General features: G+C 41.0%; 2 protein-coding genes across 3 annotated transcripts in view; both read right to left on the reverse strand.

Moving 5' to 3' along the window:
* Window positions 1–10104, reverse strand: part of cyfip1 (cytoplasmic FMR1 interacting protein 1) — a 25035-nt gene extending 14931 nt beyond the window's left edge. The window contains exons 1-12 of one of the 2 annotated variants that reach the window (XM_020080944.2): window positions 9169–10104; window positions 4606–4726; window positions 4125–4214; window positions 3660–3737; window positions 3286–3387; window positions 3025–3206; window positions 2552–2648; window positions 2209–2337; window positions 1974–2078; window positions 1271–1362; window positions 772–889; window positions 89–211 (exon numbers count right to left, since the gene is read on the reverse strand). In XM_020080944.2, the coding sequence (XP_019936503.1) occupies window positions 89–211; window positions 772–889; window positions 1271–1362; window positions 1974–2078; window positions 2209–2337; window positions 2552–2648; window positions 3025–3206; window positions 3286–3387; window positions 3660–3737; window positions 4125–4214; window positions 4606–4722 (1233 nt within the window). In that variant the 5' untranslated portion in view covers window positions 4723–4726; window positions 9169–10104. Of the gene's footprint in view, window positions 1–88; window positions 212–771; window positions 890–1270; window positions 1363–1973; window positions 2079–2208; window positions 2338–2551; window positions 2649–3024; window positions 3207–3285; window positions 3388–3659; window positions 3738–4124; window positions 4215–4605; window positions 4727–8796 lie in introns of both variants that reach the window. The other variant, XM_020080945.2, reaches the window with a different exon arrangement.
* A 1365-nt stretch (window positions 10105–11469) lies between these two features.
* tubgcp5 (tubulin gamma complex component 5) lies at window positions 11470–22279 on the reverse strand. Its single transcript, XM_020081432.2, has 23 exons — window positions 21736–22279; window positions 21576–21629; window positions 20876–20984; window positions 20592–20688; window positions 20444–20523; window positions 20192–20327; window positions 19959–20076; window positions 18768–18857; window positions 18465–18558; window positions 18120–18372; window positions 16938–17140; window positions 16720–16835; window positions 16347–16615; window positions 16048–16246; window positions 15541–15729; window positions 15275–15457; window positions 15081–15165; window positions 14841–14961; window positions 14408–14559; window positions 13225–13350; window positions 12799–12887; window positions 11947–12047; window positions 11470–11828 (listed from the first exon to the last, which is right to left on the reverse strand). Exons 1-23 carry the CDS (start codon window positions 21867–21869, stop codon window positions 11782–11784), a joined length of 3045 nt encoding a protein of 1014 aa, XP_019936991.2. The 5' UTR covers window positions 21870–22279; the 3' UTR covers window positions 11470–11781.
* Window positions 22280–22536: the final 257 nt, after the last annotated feature.

Raw genomic sequence — 22536 nt, forward strand, 5'->3', positions numbered from 1 at the left:
CAATACCTTATTTTACTGGAGGTCTCTGTGTATATTTGTAAAAGTTACATATAAATTATTTGAATCTGTGTTATCTGTGTTTTCTTACCACTTCCATGACATGAGCGCTCCACTGAGAGAGCAGCTGCAAGCCCTGCAGGGCCAAGTCAAACAGCTTCCTGTACTCAGCATCAGACTTTTGGGATTCCTGACGGCCTGATCCCGTCACCACCTACGCAAAGAGCAACACACTTTGTCACAACATGAAAATGAACACTTTTTAAAATTCTGATTTTCTCACAGCATAGATCAGTGAAAATTATGACAGAACGTTAAAACCCAGGAGTAAAGCTTCACCTTTCAGGATGTGATCATTAAATGACTTTCCTCATTCTTAACATTTCTGTCCTCAGTCATTGCATCAGCAATTCTGATTTAGAAGTCAGTCGGTTAAACTTGTGACCTCTGAAAATCTGTCGGGGCATGACATCTGCTCAAAAGCTTGTTACATCACAGCTGGCAACTCAAATACCCCTCACATAAGAAAGACCTATAGAAGATTTCAAGCTGAAAGCTGCCAGGTGGCTGATGTACTGTATGTTTCTTTATTTAATTGGCTCATATCTGATGTAACGGTACCATAGTGAGTAAGCCTGTCACGTCCTGATCCAGGCTTCAGCATTCTATCAGCATACGCTTGGGTTAAGACAACCTGACAGCCACTAATGGCCAATTTTCAGCAGCAGTATACCCGAGTGTCTTAATTTAAACTCAGTGGAGTGTGGCACTAACCTCACTGTTGCTATAACGAGCCAGCTCCGAGATGAAGCGCATGTGATCCTCGCGGATCTGAATCATCTGCTCACAGATGTTGTACTGGGGACTGCTGGATATAGATGTGCAAGTCCACCTGGGGGGTAAGAGGAAAGAGAGAAGCCCAGTGAAGAATACATGTAGTTATTAAAGCAGGTATACACCGATTCTCAAAGGGAGAAAATCAAATGTACTAAAGCCTTGATGTAATGACATAGCTAAAGAACACATTATTCGCTAGATAAAAATTTGACAGCCAAGCAGGTAGAGGCATATACAATTCACAAAGCTGCAAAAAAAGAAATAACCACTCAACTGTTACATGTCCTTTATGACCAGGAAAACAATACATTAAATGATAAGGCTGAAAATAGTCTTTATTAATTAGCATTGTCAGAAAATGTATTTCTTTCATTTGAAGAAAAATAAATCAAAGAGGCTAGAGCGGAGCTGGCAGAGACGTTTGTGTTCTTCTCACCTGGATTTGTTCTCGTCAAAGTGAGCACTGGTCTTGATGTATCGTGACAACTCAATCTGCATGTCACCAAACAGAGGGACCACCTGGAGTTGCTGTGAACACCCAAACCCACAGATTTACATGAAGCATCTCTTGACTTCTCCGACACCACACACTGGGCACATTGTGGCATCAGTCAAGATTCAAGTAATGTAAGCAGACATGTATATTTGGGGTAGAGCTGTAGAGCTTTTTTTACCTCTGCCAAGAGGGTTGTGTTTTCATCACTGTTTGTCTTGTAGCAGAGGTGGTGGTGATTAAGGTGGTGGATTAAATAAGTATTTTAGCTATAGATATTCTAGTTCTTTCTCATGTTCTATTTTGTTCCCCTCTCTTTTCTTTTGGTTCTTTTCCAAGCTGCAATATGCCTTCTTTTGTATTGCTTTGAAAAATATTATGTGAATAAAAAACAAATTCTAAATGTTTAAGGAGAATTTGGAAATTGTATTTAAATATTCTGCAGTATAGTGAATCATAGTACAACTTGACTGTTCTTTTGTGTGTGTGTGTGTGTGTGTGTGTGTGTGTGTGTGTGTCTGTGTGTGTGTATATATATATATATATATATATATATATATATATATATATATGTGTGTGTGTGTGTGTGTATATATATATATGTGTGTGTGTGTGTGTGACATACAGTATGTCTACAGCTTTGTACCTTGAAAAACTTGTCAATCTTGCTGAGGTTAATTCTCTTCTTGGTATCGAGTTTGTAGATGTTGCTGCTGTTTCCGTCCATGAGGTACAAACCAAAGCCCATTACCTGGGGAAGTGGAGCATTGGTTACATGTTGTATAGGATGTACATTACTGTGGACAATTCTCCAGCAAATTGTTTAGAATGAGTGGGCTGAAGCTATCATTCAGCAGTAGCTGGTGAAGGGCTGTACTTACTTTGAGCAGCATGTGTTTCTCACTGGGAGTGAGGTACATCTTGTTCTCGTAGTAATCAATGCACAGGTTGACGATGTCTGCCAGCAGCTCCTCGTATCCATTGATCACCTCTAGCTGCTGCTGCAAAGACTGACAGACATCACAGAGAATAACTGATTATTAAATCATCATGTAAATAATACCTTTAACTGTTAACAGTAAGAGTATAACTGGTTCGGCATTTAAGACCTTCTTTATCTAAATTTCAAATCTTATTTTTGAATCTAATGCTTATTTAAATCCAGAAATCCATTATAGGTTACATTTCATCTTAAGAAGAGTTTGAATGCACGTTTAAACAAACCTGTGTGATTTTGTTGTGGTTTGCCAGGAACATGGACAAGTTCTGAGACTCCTGAATGGATGAGGGCTCTGACATCTTTCTAAGGAACTGGGCAGCTCTAAGCAAAGATGAGAAACATACCAAACAGACGTCAACTTGGCTGACTGACACTGGCAGCAGCCTTTAGTCACCAATCGGGCTCTAGACCCTCCCAGAAGACTGATCAGCTGATCTAATTCATCAATAGAATCTTAAAAATAATGCAATATCAAATTGTGCTATTAATAGTTTTCTAACATTCACATAGTTAGCATATTCCTGGAACATTTAGTCTGCTACACAGACAATCTCCCTGCGTTCAAAACCTGTGGTGGAGGGGCAGTGGTCTCCCTGGTTGAAAAACACAGGTCTGACATAGGACAGGGTGTTTGTTCAGTGTTGGCGGCTGATGCTGCCATCTAGTGTTTGTCATGGCCCCACAGTATGGTCAGTACCGTTTGTAGGCGGAGTGGTCATTCTTGACGCTGCATTTCATGTTCTTCAGTTCGTCCAGCACAGCGAACATGTTGATGAACTTTCCGAGGGTCATCAGGTACGCCTCAGAGACAAAGTCCTTTCTGCGCTCGGTGTGACAGAGACGACGTACCTCCCCGCAGAAACGGTCGATGGCTGTGCGCTTAAGGAGACAAGGAGGAGATTAAGCTTAGAGGAGACGGTCAAGGAGGCTCTCTACCCATATATGAATATATATTTACCTGGAAGTACATGAAATTCATCAGCTTGGTGACTTCAGGCTCCAGCACCTCCACTGTCTTCTCATAGATCTCCACTCTGTTGGGCTGCTCATTGCATTTTACCTAGAAGAGAAAAAGAGAAATAAAAACCTGAGCTAACTTTGCACAAAGGAAATTTACATAGCTTTTGATAACATTTATTTGTCTGCAACATGCCAGGTAATAGTTAAAAATAAAAATCTCATGAAGGAAAGGTGACCAAGGGGAGTAGCACATTTTTAGATTTATAAACTTTGTGTGGAAAATGACTGAAATGATTAAATGATTGGCTAATTGTTGCAGCCTTGTACATACAAGTCATGGGAGCACAGTGTTCCCGGAAGCAGGGTGGTTACCTGTGGTATTGCACGTGAGCAGCTTCTCCAGGTGTAGAGCATGATGGCGTACTCCTGCCCCTCCTCCAGCATCTCATTCTATTCAAAAATAACAAACAATAAATCAATAGGACCAATCATTTCAAAATTGGCTCACGTGTTACAGTCTATAATCAAAAGATAAAAACACAAACACCACATAAGGACTAAAACATGTCAGTTGTTTACAGTGAGTGGAGGAAAGCGCCATCCAGCCTTCACACAAAGTGCTGTTTGATTCCAGCCCCAGCAATTAGTCGCTCACTAATTAGACACAAAGCCCTGGATTTTGTGAGCTGCCCGCTAGACAATACCAAAGACTTTGCTGGGACAGACGAGCCCCTTTCACCCAAACCTGTTCCAAACAAACCTTGACCTCTTTGTGGGGAATACATTTTCCCAGAGTCATTACTGAGGTGAGACACACTGATGAGTAACTTCACATACCATGCTGGAGTGGACGGTGGCCTGCTCGATGTATCTGGCGATGCCGGTGACGAATGCATTTCGATCCTCAAAGTTGGTGTTAAAGTTTGGCTGTGAGGAGATGGGAAATTATGACCAAAAAAATGACACAGGTAAAGATTTCAGCTATAAGAGGCAAAACACATGTCATAACTAGAGCTGTAAATATGAATGTGAGAGGTAAACAATGCCAAACTATTTGATTTGTCTTTTGTATGAGTACGACTGCTCTTATCGCCACAAACTCTCTCCAAATCTGTTTCCATGTCTGTACATCATCCACATCCAAACATCCATATAACACATGGTCACAAAAAACACAACATAGTCACTAGTGATGAACTATTGTGAGACACCATTATGTCGGAGGTAATTTAGAAAAAACAAATCAAAAAACATCATGAATTAACTACATGGACGATGAGTGGTCGGACATTGGCAGAGCACGGCTTTTGGCACTGACCTGATACATGACCGAGGAGGGGAGGGGCTCGATGCATGGCTGCTGGTCTGGAAGGGGCAGCTCCTCCAGCAGGTCCACGTTGGACAGAGCATCCTCTAAAGTCACTGTGGATGTCATGTTGCTGCAAAAGACAATAAGAATTATGTTTAGCTAAGAAAGAAGGACCTAGACTCAAGCTGCAATGAAGCAAGACAGCATTATGCACAAACAATGTCTAGAAAAAATGTGAAAAAGGGATTTTTTTGTTGATGCATTAGGTTGACAACCTGAGACAACAGGAGTATAGTCCTGAACTTCCTCCTAAATGTTGTTCTACATCACCAGTAGTAACCTGATGCAACTGCAGACAGCATCTTTAACTTTGATGAAAATCTTCAAAAGAGGCGTTGTGTGGTGTTATCAGGCCACAGTGCTTCCTGTACAAATAACCTCAAATAGGCCGAGTTGCTAGGTTATTTGTTGAAATCCCTGAAAGAGAAGTATAGAAAACCTGTGTAATGTCAATAGATTAGCACTGTATCAGTAAGTGCTATGGTTTGCATTCTCACACTGCTGCTGCTGCTGCTGACTGTCGATTTTCAGACGTCACCGACACTGAACAATCAAACAATCTATTGAAATGAGTATTGACGGAGGGTCAAACAATCCCCATCGACTGACTGCCAACACAAAAGCGTGGTCACAGTCACTGCATGCACAGGCTCAGGGTCAAACGAGGTCACTGACCTCCTCCTCTGCAGATGGAAGCTTAGTACTGGGCACGAGGAAGACATGGGCCAGTTTAATTTAAAGGATTAGAGCTTTTAATGGTGAATATTACACACATTCACAGCAGTAAACGCGTCTCTGTCAGTCATTATAAAGGCACAGTTACTGGATGGTTGATACAATTTGTCATGATCCCCTTAGACCGATTATTTGTTTGGGAAGTCATTTGTGAAAGAAATCTCAGGTTCCATTGGTAAGTTTGAAAATTGTTATGCCAACAGTATAATCAGCCAAATCCATTAAAATTCAAATAAATGGTGACCATTTCTTAAAAGTAAAAAAACAACATATTTAATGAGTGAATTTTCATTTTTGGGTGAACTATCCCTTTAAGTTTGTGTGTTCACACCTGGTATCAAAATGTCCTGTGAACATTTGTGATTGGATCTCAGTTAGCTGCTCTATAGCAAATAATCATGTAAGTCATTTGTGTTTGCAAAGACCACATTGTGTTGTTTTTAGTCAGTCTGAGATTAGAGAGACCAGTGCGTAGGATTCATACTAAAAGTGTACGTGCGCACACAAAAGCTGAAAATGGTGCGCACACAAAAAAAATCAGATCTATAAAACCATGTGCACGCACACCTGAACCCGACGTTCACTATATAAATCACATTGCACCTGGAAACGTTCATACGTGAATCTACCTCACATTCCGCCCTCTACACCCCAACTACAAATGGTCAATGCAAAGCAACTAATGTATATTAAATTCTCCTGCTGACCAATGGGTTTCTGCCGTCAGTCATGGCAACATGGAGGCAAAAAAAGAATGGTTTAATGGTATCTGAAAGTAATTTGCTGTATGTCGTTTAATATCTTTTTCAATTGAAGGTTCACATGGAACAGTTTTGTTGCAAGTTCAAATAAGCTGTTGGTTTTAATGTTGATGATGGAGTGGATCAATAATCTACGCATGGGTAGGAGCCTGGAACATTCAGTCCAAATTGTTTTTAAAAATCTAAACATTTGCGTGATAAGTGACTTTCAGGCCCATTTTGGTGCATTTCCAACAGTTATAAATGAGGCCCCGGGTGTAAATGGGTCACTAATTACAGATCAAGGAATCTTGCCGACCAAACGGGGAAGTATGAATCACAAAGAATGAGAGTCCGACTGACACTGAACCTTTAAACTGATGGTAATCCAAGATGCGCACGCACGCACACAGAAACCATGAACTGAAACCATGTCCATTATTAAAAAAAGGAACCTTGAAGGATTTTGTTTTCAGTGCACAGTTCCTGTTCAGACTGCAGAGTATAGAGAGAACTGCTGTTCGAAGAGCCACACAAGGCCATGCCTCTAAAAGTGTTAATTTTGACTACCCGGTTGTTTGCTATTACACCCAGTGCTGAAGTTGCACACCATGTGTGAGCAGGGCTTGATCTGTAATTACACAGCAAGGAGCTTAAAACCAGCCTCAAGTAGGTAAAGTTGGTGTGCCAAGCAGAGGGCAAGGACAGTGATTATACTAGTGAAGGTTCTCTTAAGCACTTTATCACACACACTGTCGCTGGACCAATTCTTAATATAAAAAATTATGAATCATCATTGATCCAAAAATAAATACACAAATTGAGTCTGTAAATCCCACACACCACATTGACACATATGAAATAATTGTTGTAACTACTAATAATGTTTAAATGGTTAACTAGAAGTAATAGATGAGCTGGATTAAAATACAATAAATAAAATTATGTCCACTTTATAAAATCAACAGGGTTATTAATCCATGTTAAATCACTTTACAAGAACATGACTGCTTGTGTTGGTGAAAGGTTACTTGAATTCATCTGACAGGCCTTTGCGGGTATTTCAGACAAAGAAGCTTGGTGACCACTGATCTGCACCAACCAGGACATTGTTGCCACTGACTTTGTCAAACACCACAAATAAAATTCCGTTCACCTCCACTGAAGCAGACATATACCTGTATGTAGCTTTAGATAAAACTGAAACTGTAGACGTGGAAAGAAAACAAGAAGAGTAAGAGATCAGTTACACAACACTACTTAAAAAAAGGGGAAACAGCCATCTGTGGGGAGCTATGACCTATGATGTTAAAACACACAACAGATGAAACGACAAAGTATTTGACACTCTGCTGGAAACACATACCAGCAGATAGAAACTTTTCTAAATTGTTTCTTCACTGGAGATGGGGAGGAAATATACATTATATTCCTTTTAAGTCCTTTTGAGAAATGAGAAATGCCACAAGGACCTATAACGTGCAGAATGTTTTTCTAAGACATTTCCTCAGTGATCATAAACCGAAACAATAGCAGTCACACTATCTCACTTCATCCTCCAGCTGCATCAAAGGTGCCAATCTGAAGGAAGTTGTAGTTGTTTGAGGTGTGAAAATTGTTGCCACTTACGTATCAGTGCCAGATGAATCTCTTAGTTTTCCTGTAAAGTCACTTCATAACAAAACAATAATATACTTTCTGACTGGGTGCACCAGTAAGTCTTAAATAAACGGCCTTATCTTTAACTTAAAATCCTTTCTTTGAGCTATTTGGGACACAATAAGGTTTATTTATTAACTTGTTTTCTTTTTCATGTATCTCAAAAAAAGGGAACATCAAACTACAAAACCCACTCAAGTATAAAGTTTTGTAATACTTCAAACAAAAGGTAAAATATACGGTCTGACAAGAGACTGAGTAGATAAATGATCAATACAGAACAGCAGTGGGAAATTGAAAGCTGTTACTCAGATTCACTGGCTTCAGTGTTGTACTGTAAACATTATGCTGCATACTGTATATCACCCCAGATGTGATATTCTCATTTGGTTCACGAGCATCCTTGATTTAAAAAAAAAAAAAAAAACAACCACAGAGAGAACCAACAAACCAACTTATACCAAAAGAATGAGGTTTTACCCACAGCATCTTCATGCCCTACCTCCTGCACCATCGACTGTTTATAAAAAGCTCTGCACACAAGGTCCAGCACAGGAACAATAAGAAGGGACGGTATATTGTAGAACTGTTGGAGGAGGGCTCACAAATGACACGGAATAATTCTGAAGTAGCTGAACAAGAGAACAGTAAGATTTTAACAGACAGGTTTAGAACCGGCGCTGCACTGGTCACATGAAAAGACGAGAAAGTAGACAGAAGAATGCATCTTGTCCTAAAATGTATGTGACGTCAAAAACTCGAGTGAATTGTTATTTACAGAGAGTGGCCGGGCCCTGAACGCATCATCTGGAGGGTGGGGAACCCAGTGGAACAAATGTCCAGCTCCAGTAACAACCAGAGGAAGGACAGACATGTCCACAACCACACACTAATGTCCCTTCAAATGTCCAGCACCCACAGACAGTAGAGTTGATAGAGTATCAGAGGTATTATCATAGTAACTGGTGGGGCTGGTTCCCACCTGGACACACAACTCTCCACTCACCAAGTCACTAGAAAACTCCCCACAAACAAAGTTCCACAACCCAGAGACCTGCTGCGGCGGATCTGTCCTATAAGAGCTGCTCCGACATGGAAGTGGAGTAATGGACGTGTCCCTGCTCCGTGCTGCGGCCTGAGATTACGCACAGCTCGGGCCTGTGAGCCAGGAAAATGGCTTTGAACCGCAACAAGCTGTTTAACCTCAAAGCTAATTCTGTCCGTCCGCCTCGAGCCGGAGCAGCAGTCTGATTTTTAACCTCTGCCCCGATCAGCTCTCAGAGTTAGCGACACTTTCTCTCTCTCTCTCGCTCCTCGGCTGACTTCGCTGAGAGTTCACACCACGAAACCAACTTCGAGATGACTCTTCTCCACTCACCCGCAGTCAGTCGCTGGTTAGCAGGGAAAACTTGTGCGCTCTCACAGCGGACTACAGGGCCATGTAGCCGGGAGGTCGATCCCTCTCTGGCGACCGGGCAGGCCGGGTTTTTGGAGGTCCTCTATCCAAGTTTTTCTCCCAGTCGTGGGCCAGAGGAATCTTTCCCTCGGTCGGTGTTGTTATCATGGGCGGGGGAGAGAAGTCGAGCAGGGAGTTCCTGTCCCTCACTCAGGGAAACTCAACAGGAAGCTGGGCTCGGAGCTGCGGTGCGGCTGTGCTCCGCTAGGGCCCGGACCACAGGACCGTAGGTAGGGAGCAGCAGCAGGGACGAAGGAATGTACAGAACCTGCCCGCAGCCCAACCCCCCAACCCCCCCACCCTGCTCCAGCTGCTGCAGCACACAGGAGCCAGGGGTTCGATTTCCTCTGAGAATTTTGAAATTATTTCCAAGATTTAAGTTTGTTTGAAATATTGTACAGGTATATATTGAAAAATGTGCTCAATCTATTTTAATTATTTGTCTATTACTATCACTGATTCTTCTGGTCTCACCCTGCTGAGGCCATTATAAACCTGTCTGTTCACAATGCTCTGTCATTAGTGAGACCTCCTCAAACAGTTCTACAATATACTGTCACTTTTTATTGTTTGTGTTTAGAGGTTGTGTTCAGTTTTTTATAAACAGTCTATGGTTCAGTAAGAAAATGTTGCGCTTCATCCTACCTGGTTCATCTGCAATGAAGAGTTATAATCTACGTTTTAAATAAAATGAAACATATGCTGTATGTCGGCTATGTCTAAAGTCTGTTTTGACACAATCTTCAGACTCAAGTTCACAACTTTTCAAAATAAAACAAACTATTACTTTTTTTTTTACAAACAACAAAATAAAAGCCCTGTAAGTCCACTCAATATAAAGCTTCAAAGCAACCCCCAATAAAGTTGTGCTTTCATTTTGTAGAGAATTGTTGAAGGAGGAAGTGACCATATGAATGTTGCTTCTATGGAGGAGATCAGCAGCGGGTCTCCCATGAATCTCTGTGTCAGTCCAATATGATGAAAGAAAAAAGATCAAACTATCAAAATGATCTGGGTGGCCAGATATAATTGCTGGTGGGCCATTTTTGGCTGCCAGTTGATGGCCACTGAACGTATCATGTGTCCAAACCACCCCAAATTCAACACCACACTTCATCAGGCTATTACTTTTGAAGCGGATGAGTTGTTTCTCAAGATATGTGTTCCACATACAGACAGACATATATGTTTGGGAATTAATGGGTGGATAGATTACCTCATGTAAATGAGATCTAAATATTGATAAAAATATTGATCTACTGCTTCTGCCATTGACTAATTGGGTCTTATAGTGACATTTCCATCTACTTGTATATCAAGTTTTCATCCTGTATTATGTATAACTATTAATCAATCTGAAGACAGTCTTATGAGAAACAGCTAGTATTGACATAACTTCCAAGTTAGTGACAAAAACACACTTTAAATTGTCAAGTGATAGTGTCACTTTTTTTCTAAAAGTAATCAAAAGCTAACAAGAAAACTAAAACAAGGAAATAAAGAAACATAAACATGAAATCAATAAAGGCACTTACACAACTCATATATAACAAAACAAATTGCATTTTTTTGTTTTTCCAAAATCACACATAAATACATTCTAGGTTGTGTGTATGTATGTATGTGTGTATATATATATATATATATATATATATATATATACACACATATATCACTGTCAGTTTGATTTATGCCATACAGCAACTATACAGCTTGTGTACTGCAATTTCACACTATGTCATTAGCTACACCGAGGTCCAACTAAATAGAACAATGACTGTACAGATCACTTGTGAAAACCCTTTAATTCACAGCTGTGGGTTAAAGGAGGGAAAGCAACAGCACAGTGACCACTCTCTTAGGGTGAACCACTTCATCACTCTTTCAGAGCTGCAGTATATATATGTATATGTAGTGTATTCTCATGTTTCATCAAGAAAAAGCAATTCAACTGAAATTTCAAGACACAAAAATATTTTTAAAATTTGTAAATAAGCTACAGTTTTGACCAAAAACTCAAAAGCCTGAACCCACAATGTTCTTATATTCACACGTTTCACAAATCTATTCAGTTGTGTAGCAATTACTTATTTACCAAGACTGTCTTACATCCACTGCAAAATGTCAAAATAAATGTGTTGATTACACTGTCAGTAATATTTTAATTAAACTTTAAATTTAAATTTCACAGCAATATAACATTATGATGAATAACTTACACCATTGAGCTTAAGATTTATTTTTGCTTTATGTATACACATTACAAACAATATAACAGCTCCTTAAAAAAATTTTTACAAAAGAATGTACATTTATTTTTTTTTATATATTGCTACTGTATGTTCACAAGTTGCATTTGACTATGGCACAAACCACATGGTTCAATTCCATCTCCAGCAGTCAGCAGACAGTGACATCGTAATGTTCAACACCATCATGAACAATGACAGCAGTTAGAGAAAAGGCATGACATGAGACACAGCAGCAAACACAGTTCAGTCCATCATGGCAAAACACTGAAACAGTGACGGGTCCTCAGCACTGCTCAAATCCAGCCATCAGAGAAAGGGCAAGAGACTCCACTGTACAAGAAGCAAAGAAAAGCGTATTACTTCCACCTTCAACCGTTCCTGTCTGCACAGAGGTATCAAGTCAAACTTCAACAGAAACTTAGGTCTGTATGAGTCCAGTGTTACTTACAGTGAGGGAAGGAGCCACGACACACGGCCTTGTTGAGTATCGTCACAAGGAACATGTGACAATTTTTGAAATCTGACTCCATTTTATCAATGGACTCGATCCTGTAATCAGAGATAAACACAATGTTGAGATTGAAAAGGGGCTGGTCAGGAGAGCTGCTACTGCATTGTTTGAAATATAAGAAATACATTTGAGTGTGATCAACTTCTCATATTTTAACAATCCACAAAATTTTTTTCTGACATTATACTCTGAAGCTGCTTTCAGACATGCACTGAGCTCCAGTGAATCTCCGGACATTTTCCAGAGGGGCTGTATGTGAGATCACTAATGTCCAAATGAGAGCCTCCGGACTTTACCAGCTAGCCCTGTAGTAAACATTCGGGAAATGTCTGAATGAGCCTATGTGAGAAAACAGCAGGAGAACCTCCACAGGATTAACTGCGAGCGAGTGGGTGTGTTGATGACGTTTCTATCACACGTTAGACAGAAAAAAGGACAGAGTTTGTCAAGATGACAAAGCGGTGCCATACATGTAGATAACACAGATGACGATGTCAGGAGAGAGTTTGGTGATAAACGACGCCTAAGTCAATGTGCTGCTAACAAAAACATGTGATCTCCACAGCAGAATTAATACGTTACTTCCTGTCTCTGCTTGCTGCACCATCCCTAAAGGTCCAGAGATTTCTATGCTGTGAACGCATCTGAGCAGAGAATTTCCTGCTACGTTGTTTATATGTGGAGAGCAAACTTCAGACATTTTCCAGAGTTCATATTTGTGTTGGCTTATGTTGTGAATTAATTAGTTTAATTTTTTAATTTCCCTCCAGTTAATATGAAAGCTCTTACTTCCAGGCTCCGAATCCAGCCTGCCATCGGTCAGAGAAGATCAGGACCAGATTCAGAACCTTCATTATTGCCTCCTTCACAAAACTGACCTGAGAAAACATAACACTGCATTAGACCACAGGGAATGTATTAAATGTTCTAAAAGCACATAGCAGGCATGTGTCCAGCTGCCATAGTCTCAACAATGAATATAAACACGGGATCAAAGGATAAAAAAAATGTATAGGTAGAGTTATGAGTATTAATGAATTGATCCCCCTGCCGACACAGTGAGGTGATAGCACAGCTTAAGCCAAGCTAAGGTGATGTTGGAGCTGACAGACACTCAGTATTATGGATCAGGATGGTAAACACTACTTGGCCATATTGTATTATTAACAATACCTGCCCTCCAGTTAACCCTGTTCCCCTGTGGGTGCTGTTTACCTTCTCCCTCAGCAGGCAGCGGTCATGGATTGTTGCCAAATATCTGTAATGGATCTTGATCAGCTGGTCCAGGTCCTTCGCTTCCTGTACTTGGTGCTGAAACTCCAGTCCGGTGCTGTGCAGGATCTGACAACAAAAAGTAAAAAGAAATGGGAAAAAAATGTCAATTAGTGTTATCAAATAAATTAGCCAATTAAAAACTGTGAACTTTACAAATTACTTTTTGTTAAATCACAGATATCATGTGTATTATATTGATTTTCTACCTGCAGCGTCTCATTGTTTACTCATCATTTCCACTTACTATGAAAATGAACTTACAGACATGAAACTTGCTTCTGGAGAGAACAATATATTGTGGTTTAGACCTGATGTTAAAGTCCATCCTGAGAGATCTGATCTCAAACGTGGACAGTTTGTCTGTTTACTCCTGGTATAATAATGAGTCCTGAATGTGTCTGCTGTGACCACCTGGGATCATATCACACTTCCCCACTTAAAATGCAAATAATCACATGCGTCATTTCTGTTCAAGAAAATCAATTCATGTTGATTTTACCCAGAGTTTACTGACGTGTCTGTTTTCATTGTGTTGTGAAGTCAGTTTATCTGTGTGTCTGTGCTGTGCTGTGCTCAGATTTGACCAACTTGAGATTTTTTTTTTTTTTAGCATACTGTGATGATCAGTGTAGGCGCTGGCCACTAACAAATCAACGTATGGGCACTGAGAAGAGTCAAAACACTTCTGTTGATATGATACTGTAGCAGGTGAGAAGACAATTCATTCACACAGCTAAAGAATGTGGCTACATGGGTCCCAGACCAATATGCTCTAAGTGATCACACTGAAGACGTACTAAGGAAGCATTCAGATGCGTTCACCCATGTACTTAAAGCTTTTCACTAATAAGGATGTTAATTCAAGGTCTGAATTGGGTCATTATCATGGTCATGGCGGCTAAATGAACTATGTTACACATGGTCTCTCATTTTAGCTGCAGCACAATGTGCTGGCAGAATTATACATTTGGAAGCCAATCAGTCAAAAAGTTGACTTGTCACAGCATGAAAATCACTGGTGTAAATATTAAAATGAATGATAGTCAAAAATCTATTTCAGTTTCATGTTCCTGGTGGTCAGCACGTCTGCTGTGACAAAGGTCTATTCCATAATTCCTCTCACCCTGGTCATGATGTAGTTGTGAAGGCTGTTGACAAAGTGCATCAGTTTGACCCGCAGCAGACACATTCTGTGAATCTGCTGATTTATAGGCTCTTTGACCTTCATCTCCTCAGCCAGCGCTCCCTCCACTTTCTTACTGATGGCAGTGAAATCTACGAGAGAGAAACATTTCACATATAAGAGCACGGCAAGAAGAGTCTTCGCACTCTCATAATATTCATGCACCATCAACAGGTGATTTATCATGGATCAATTGAATGAGCAGTTAATAAGTTTCAAATTAAAGTATCAATATAAGTAGGGCTGCAACTAACAATTATATTCATTGATTATTCTTTCTCTTATTTCTAACAACATGTTTTAAGTTTGGCTATTTCACATTGAAAGAACAGAAGGAGTCAGGTGATTGAAAAATGTCTCAACCGGCTCGTACCACTGAATCGAAGTGTGTCTAAACTGTATTTGGCCCATTTGATCTGCAGCAGGAGGAGAAACACTTGATTGTAGATCTTCTGACACTCAGTGCTGATCACAATGTCGACGGGCCAGGGAACCTATGCAGAAATCCATGTAAATATATATTAATCTTTGTAAAAAAAAGTGAGTAAAACACAATGTGGCAGCTTTAAAAAAGTATGAAGGCAACTGAAGCGAATCCATTCACTTTGCTTACCTTGTAACTGAGAGTAAGTACTTCAAGGTTATTCACAGGGTGTTTTTTCCTGGAAGGGTCAATGGGTTCTAAGAAGATTGATAACCTATAAAACATGAAATGATGGGGAAGTTTTTTTTTTTCAATTACATAAGAAGTGAATATTCTAATTATCAATATTCTGTGTCTTAAATGCTGATAAAAGCACACAGTACCTGCTACTGTCCTCTGGGTAGCGCTGTCCCACTGCCTCCTGCAGCTGCACATTGAGGAAAGACCGCTGCTGCCAGCTCTCCTTCTCCTGCACCTTGTCAAAGATGGCCGTGTAAAAGTCGTACATGGTGTCTCCGGCCTCCAGCAGGAAGTAGTTCCTCATGGCTTGGAGGTATTCCAGCAGCCTGTGGAGACACCAAGGAATTCAAACATTCCATGTGCACTAAAAGAAAGTGAATCATATAGTAACCACAAGACTGACGCTTACTTATAGTCTTTTTTTAGGGTCTTCATCAGGTTTCCACAGCACTCGATGTACCTCCTCTCGATGTGGGGGTAGAGGCAGGAGCGCAGGGTGAGCTCAAATGTCTGGCAGGTGACCGACTGCGAGGAGCGCTCCACGATAATATCACCTCCAGAGAAACGCTCGTGGAAGTCACTCTGCTCCAAGTACAGCCTGAGGGGGAACAGAATGTTACCAGAATGTACATTTATCCATTCTGCCTGACCTGCAAGTCTGGAGCAGAAAACATTTAATCCCTTTGAAATCCAATTATGTTTGAATAGTGCCATTTGAGAGATGATAAAACCACCAGCTGCAAAAAGGTTTTACATAATGACAGCTAAATTGAAGCCCTGAGCTCTATTCTGCAAAGGATAACAGTCAGGGATGACAAATTGTCCCCTGCTCTGCTCTAAAATTTGCTTCACTGTTTATTTTGAGGAGAACAAGTAAGCCTGGCGATCTTGTTATTTTAAAGATGTTACTGTTTACCTGGCAAAGTTTATGGCCAGCAACGGATCATGGACGTCATCAATCTCCAGGTGCTGGGCCACGATGGACTGCATCTTTATGAGACTCCTCTTAGTGGCTTGCTGTTCAGTTACTGTGTCTGTGGGAGATTCCTCTTGGCTGCAGAGGCGTGACTGCACCGACTCTAAGAACAGTGTGTACAAACTCTTCCTTTCTGCATCTGCAATGCAAGGTTTTGACACAGCTCAAGTCAATACTTAACTCAAACCTAAACCAGTGTAAGTACACATACACCAAAAAATATCAGAACAAACGCTGACCTCTAGAGGATCTCTCTGATTGCTCAGTCTCCTTACAGTCCAGATTTTTGAGCAGCTGCATGGATTTTCCTGCCATGATAATCTGCTTGAGGACAGGTTTTAGGAAGGACACCATGGTGAGCTGCCTGTGGCTGGAGCCCTGATCGCCTCCAGAGCTCCCGCTGGCTGCATCGTTTAGCTTGTCCTCGTTCTCCACTGTTTCCGAAACACTGTACAGCGTGTAGGTGGCATACCAGAAATCTCTGTGGTTCACCTGGACGTCTTTGTTCCTGAGCAAGTAGAGGAGCGAGTGTTTGAACTTTGAAAAGTCATGTTGGAGAGGATCGTTTTAAAATTCCTCTCTGAAAGAAGAAACCCCATCTCTGTTTCATACCTTTGGATGATGAACTCTTTTGCAGGGTCAAACAAGTGGCCATGAACAATCCATTCATCCACAATTTCCAAATACGGTCGGACTGTCTCTGTCCATAGAGAAAACAATAGAGCCACCTGCAAAGAAAGACAACAGACAGCAATGCTTCCCTGTTAACATCAATGAAATCTGTATGTTATGTTGGTTTCACTGAACTTCATTGTTAATAATAAACCCACGTCTTGTTCAGATGCTTCCCCGACATTGTCATACTCAATGATCGCCTTGTACAGGGTGTTGAGCAAGTGAGACGCCCTCACAACATTTGGAGTCTCGGGGGGAACTTCAGCGACCCCAGTGCAGAAGACTTTGTGCAGCACTTTGATCTGTGCCAAGTGAGGACTGAGTCTCTCCAGAACTGCAGACAGCGTCACAGTCTCATCTGTAAAAGAGGAGGACTCATCAAACAATGAACAAATCAAATAATAAACCCCTCGTGGATAAAATAATAATTAGAGGTGGCTAAAAATACTATGTAAATCAATGTTGTATATTGCAATTGTTGATTACAACGTGTTACAACATAATGTCAGTGTGTTTGTACAAACCCTTCGCTGAAATAAACATTTAAATCAATGCATTAACTACCTTTCAAATAACCTACTTTCTAAATCCAAGGATTTTTCAAGTTTTTAACAAGTTAAAACCAGAAATAGACCATAAATTAGGATATTTAAGAACTATGGTATGTCAAGTACAACATATATGAAGGAATATCTGAGTCCCAGAATCACTAACACTTCACCTTTGGACTTCACCTAGGAGAGAATAACCCACGAATGGTATCTCACAGACTACAAGCAGAGACAGCAGGTGTATATTGTCTTTCTCACAGCCAAGCCGAGTGTACCAAGATAAATTCTGTCCAGGGTGTTTGTGGACTATCAGTGATCAATTCCATGTTAGTCTTGTTTGTAGTTTAAGTAGAGCGTGCTAATATCTATGAACTACAACACATGGAGTCACTGTGAACTATGTCGCAGAACCATTTCTCTCGAAAAACTAAAAATGAATTTAATAGAGCGATTTACATAATTAAGTTGAATACCTACCAAAACATATTTATGACTAAATAGGTAATATTTTAATAACCTTTTGTTTTTTCCTTTTCGGTGTTACACTGATCATATACAGGGCCTCTCTCGGATCCAGCTCACGGAAATCTGTTGTAGTTGTAACAGGAAACTTAAATCCAAGTGTTAAAATGGCTCAGATTCCCCGTACAAAGTGAAACATTTTTCTAAAGATCACCCGTGTTGTAATACCAGTATTATCTTGTTACAAAGAATGCAAAGTTCATGTTGCTGTACTAACTCCATCAGGGGTTTTCACATCAATAAACACGCTGTACTTGTACTTGCCGTTGCGTATGAGCTCTCTCTCAATTGTGGTGAGCTCCTCTTTGAAGCCTGTGAAGTACTTGGTGAGCGCCCACACAAAGGCCTGGTAGGTCCTGAAGGGAGGCTCAGAGACCTTCTTGGAGCTGTAGGAGGAACCAGAGCTCGGTGGGCAAGGCTCCGAGCTGTACCCCGTCACCTCGTCTATGAACCTCTGCAGCCTGAACACCGCCTGACCGTACACAGCGATATGCTCCAGCACAGAGCGCAGGCAGTTCTGTAACACAAGAAGAGAAAAGATGGTTTTCTATGGCAAATGGAGCCTGCGCTTATTAAGATATGAATCATTTTCAGATTTTTTTTACTCACGCTGGTTAGATGAGTTATCACCACGTTGTTCCTTACAGACACTTTTCCATCATGATTCTGGAATATAAAGTGTTTCTTCACGCCAGACAGAAGCCTACAAAATATTAGTCACAGATATTACTAAATAAATCCCTCAGTAGGAGTCTGTAAAGGATGAGGGGATTTCCTGTGTAACATAACGAGACGATTCAAATGTTTTGGGGATTTACAACATATAAAAGGTTGTGAGAAATCAGGAGACATATTTCTTTGCAAGTTTGTCCATTGGACACAGTCACACACCACAACTTCGTTACATCTTACCACAGTGTCTCCCGTATTACTTGGGTCTCTGTGACAAAGGCCTTTTCTTCTGGTAGATACAATGGATCAGTGTTATACAAGTGCTGATCCCTGAGAAGAGAAGAGAGGAGCACAGCACAAACATTTGACCATTTCAAATCCTCTGAAGTGAACTTCAACTTGTACAAAGTCATAATGAGAAACATTTGTGTGTTTAGCAATACAGTATTTTATTATGAACCCAACCATATTCTGTAATGTAGTAAACAGGTGAGAGAAGTATGTCTGGTCGCATGTGGAGGTTCTAAAGGTGTGGATTTTATCAATAAGAATGAAGGTTTTAGGACACTGTAACACAATAAATTTTAATAGCTAAGCTCAGAGTGAGGGGCACAGACCCTGTTCAGACCTGGTATTGAGATTCGTCCTGAGATCACGAGTATTTAAATTCAAGTATGTGCACACAACCCAATGCATCCTAAGATCCGATCACTTTAACCACATGGAACAAAGGACCTCTTCCTTAGCTGACGTCCTCTGACCTGCTACAGTTTCACTATGGATGAAAAGTATTTTTTTCTTTCCAGTGTCCATACATCACCGTCATCAACACAGACCACAACATAATGATTTCTTTTCAAATCTTAATCCATAGTCGAGCTGCATACTGATTCACTCAGCCCCTTCCAACTTCCAACACTCGCTGTCTGTTTTCTCTCTTTCTTACTCACTAAGACGTACATGCACACACAGAAACAATCTGCATACTCTGCTTGGTTTCATTTGGCCTTCATGAACAGGAATAACATATGTGATTATTTGCATACAGAGCGGGCAAGTGAGATCAGATTACATGTGATCAGATCTCTCAGGATGGACGTTAATACCAGGTCTGAACAATGCCAGAGTGACACTGTGAGGAAACACAGACCAGAAAAACAGTCATGATATTCATGGACACTTAGTCAAGGCCACATCTCTAATCTCATCTACCCAACCTCACGACAACTATAAACCTTGTTATATTTAATCCTGTATTCTTTAAATCTACTTATAGTCCCAAACACTCAGTGTAGTTTTATTAAGCAATAAGCATATATTGATACCAATATTTCTATAAAAGTGTATCCAATATTGTTGGGAGGGATGTGGTAACAAAAGAAATCAAATTAGTGCCTGAAGCAAAGGCAGAGAAAAAAGTTTAAATCTTACCACACATTGAGTAAGTTGGAGTGTAAGTGCAAGCTGTGAGGAAAACGAGAAGCATGAGCCACCCAGTACGGTGTCACCACATGTTGCTCAAGCCAGGCTCGTGCATCAGGCTCCCCCACTGGAAACACACAGAGTGGAATTATTTTTACATTCACAAAAGCTTTAGTGTAGATACACAGATGATTGTTTTGATACAATCTCATTTTACATTATTTCATAACCATGTACATTACCTGTCCAGGTGACTGGAACTGCTTTGTTGGTGTTGTCTTGGTCCTCCTGGGGGGTTCTGTCCAATTGGATCCCAGAGTCCTCCCTGCTGATTAGCTGCTGACTGTCCTCATCCTCACTCTCCTCCTCAGACCACTCCTAAAAAAACAGTTGAAAAAGTTTGACTTTGATACAAATCCATGTACTGCAACTGTTGTGGTACTGGTGTGGCAACAGATTCCCACATAGGGTGGGTTTGGTTATGATTTACTCACAGGGGTATCTGGATATGGTCCGATGTCTATGTCCTCACCCTCCATCAGATATTTACCCCAATCAAATGTGTCCTCTGGTTCTGCACAGACAAGTTCATGATTAACATGTGCATGTGGCATTCTAAAAATATTTGAAACATCAACTCACCAGCCTCCTTCACCCTGGGTCTCTCAATAAAGTTTGTGTTTGAGGGGGAGTCCGACAAGAAGAGCAGCAGTGACAGTATGCTGTAATGCACATCAGTCTGCAAAGAAACACAAAAACACTGTACTGCGCACTGTGTAAACTGTCATGTTGGGCTTTAACCATAAGGGAAACATGATCCATGAAGAGAAGAATCTACTGAGGATTTATCTTGATGTCAGTGTAACATAATTGGCCTTAATGCTCAAATTCATTTTCCATTGGCCAATATAATTTCTATACCATACCTTTGTTCCATCTGTATTAGGTAAAGGTGAGTTCAAGAACTCTTCAGTCAGCCTCATCCAACTTCCTGCTTTACTCAGGTCAGAGTGGACCATGAGCTTCTCATGGATTCTGGAAAACATGGGAGGTTATGCAGGACAGCAACATGCATAAGTAGTGTGGGTGGGTGTGTACTCCTAATGTAAGCGTGGTACACATTCAGAGTATCAATGATTTAGTACAGTGCACGTATAATCATAAATAGTTACAGTAAGCTCAAAAAAAAAATACAACTTACATTACAGACATCCACAAACTGGATAAAGGTGAACTACACTAAAAATCCTCTCTACAACTGTATTTGTTCTCTCTTCTTTTTGTAATGGTTGGGTATTTTTCTTACATTTGTTTTGAATAGATGCATATAACCAATACAGAAAAAGCTGAATATTTCAGAAAGTGTGAGGAGATGGAAAAAGAAAAATGACAGGAGGTACGTCCCGGAGTTCAGAGGTCTGAATAGTTGAAATGAGTTGATAGATGCAGGAGTTGTTTACATCATAACATTCCTGGATAATAAAGAAACATGAGTGTGTGCGTGCTGTGTCATTCTAATTCACTCATCAGGGTAAAGCAGTGGTGGATGCCATTGCAAACTACAGGTACCACATTATTCCATCCCTGCAACACACACACGCAGGAGGAGCAGCAGACAACACTCACCCACTTATACTGCGCTGGATTTTATGGCTGTCCACGTCCAGGTAGCGATGAAACCTGTCAACAAGCAACACACGTTACTGACAGCCTCTATGTCTGTTTGTGGCTAAAGTGATGCTACATGTTAGCAGCTCACAGGCTAGCTGCTTCCACCCGCACTCACCTGAAATTGGACCAGGCAAACTTCAGTGCCAGCTGAAAGTTCTGGTCCTCCTCGTCCTCCACCCCGCTCAGACATCTCACCAACCTCTTCGTCTCCCTCTCTGTCTCCTTCTCGAAGGTGCTCCAGTGTGCCATGTCGCTGTCACCGCTGCTGCTGCGGTTAGCTTGACGTTAGCCCTGCCACCAGCCAGCTATCCGCCAGGCTCGCTGCTGTGCAGGTGATTCTACGAGCTAACCTGGAGCTAACAGGCTAACAATAACATGCTACACGTGCCGCTTGATGAGCAGGTAACCCAGCTTCAGCCTCTGCCATGTCTCCATTGATTTGTCCTGTGCCGCGCTGCGCTCGCCTCTCACAACAAATGGCGGCGTGTGCGCATGCGCGGGACCGAAGTATTTGAAAACTTTAAATGTTGATTATTTATTTGAAAACTCCTGATTTAAAAATATTTGCAGAGAAGAAGTTAAACACTTGGCTCCAATAAAAACACCGGAAATACACTAGTGAAAAGGAGCTGCAAGTTCTCCCCAATCTCCCATGATGCATCGCCCTCGGTTACAGGAGGTGGCAGCACTTGGAGGCTCCTGTCGTCAACGCTCTCTGACATTTGTGATTTAACGGTGCTTCGCACGCGCGTGCTGTTTGCTACAGTCTCACACATGCACAGAGATCAGAGCATGGTGTAACTTCACGGAGATGATTTATCATCCTTGTTTATTATTGTTGTGTTTGAGCAGGAGGAGGAGGAGGAGGAGGATCTGCTTGTTTTGTCTTTAAAGGTGCGGGGCGGGGCTACCCCCT

The sequence above is a fragment of the Paralichthys olivaceus genome, chromosome 3 (assembly GCF_024713975.1).
Source record: "Paralichthys olivaceus isolate ysfri-2021 chromosome 3, ASM2471397v2, whole genome shotgun sequence".
NCBI lineage: Eukaryota > Metazoa > Chordata > Actinopteri > Pleuronectiformes > Paralichthyidae > Paralichthys > Paralichthys olivaceus.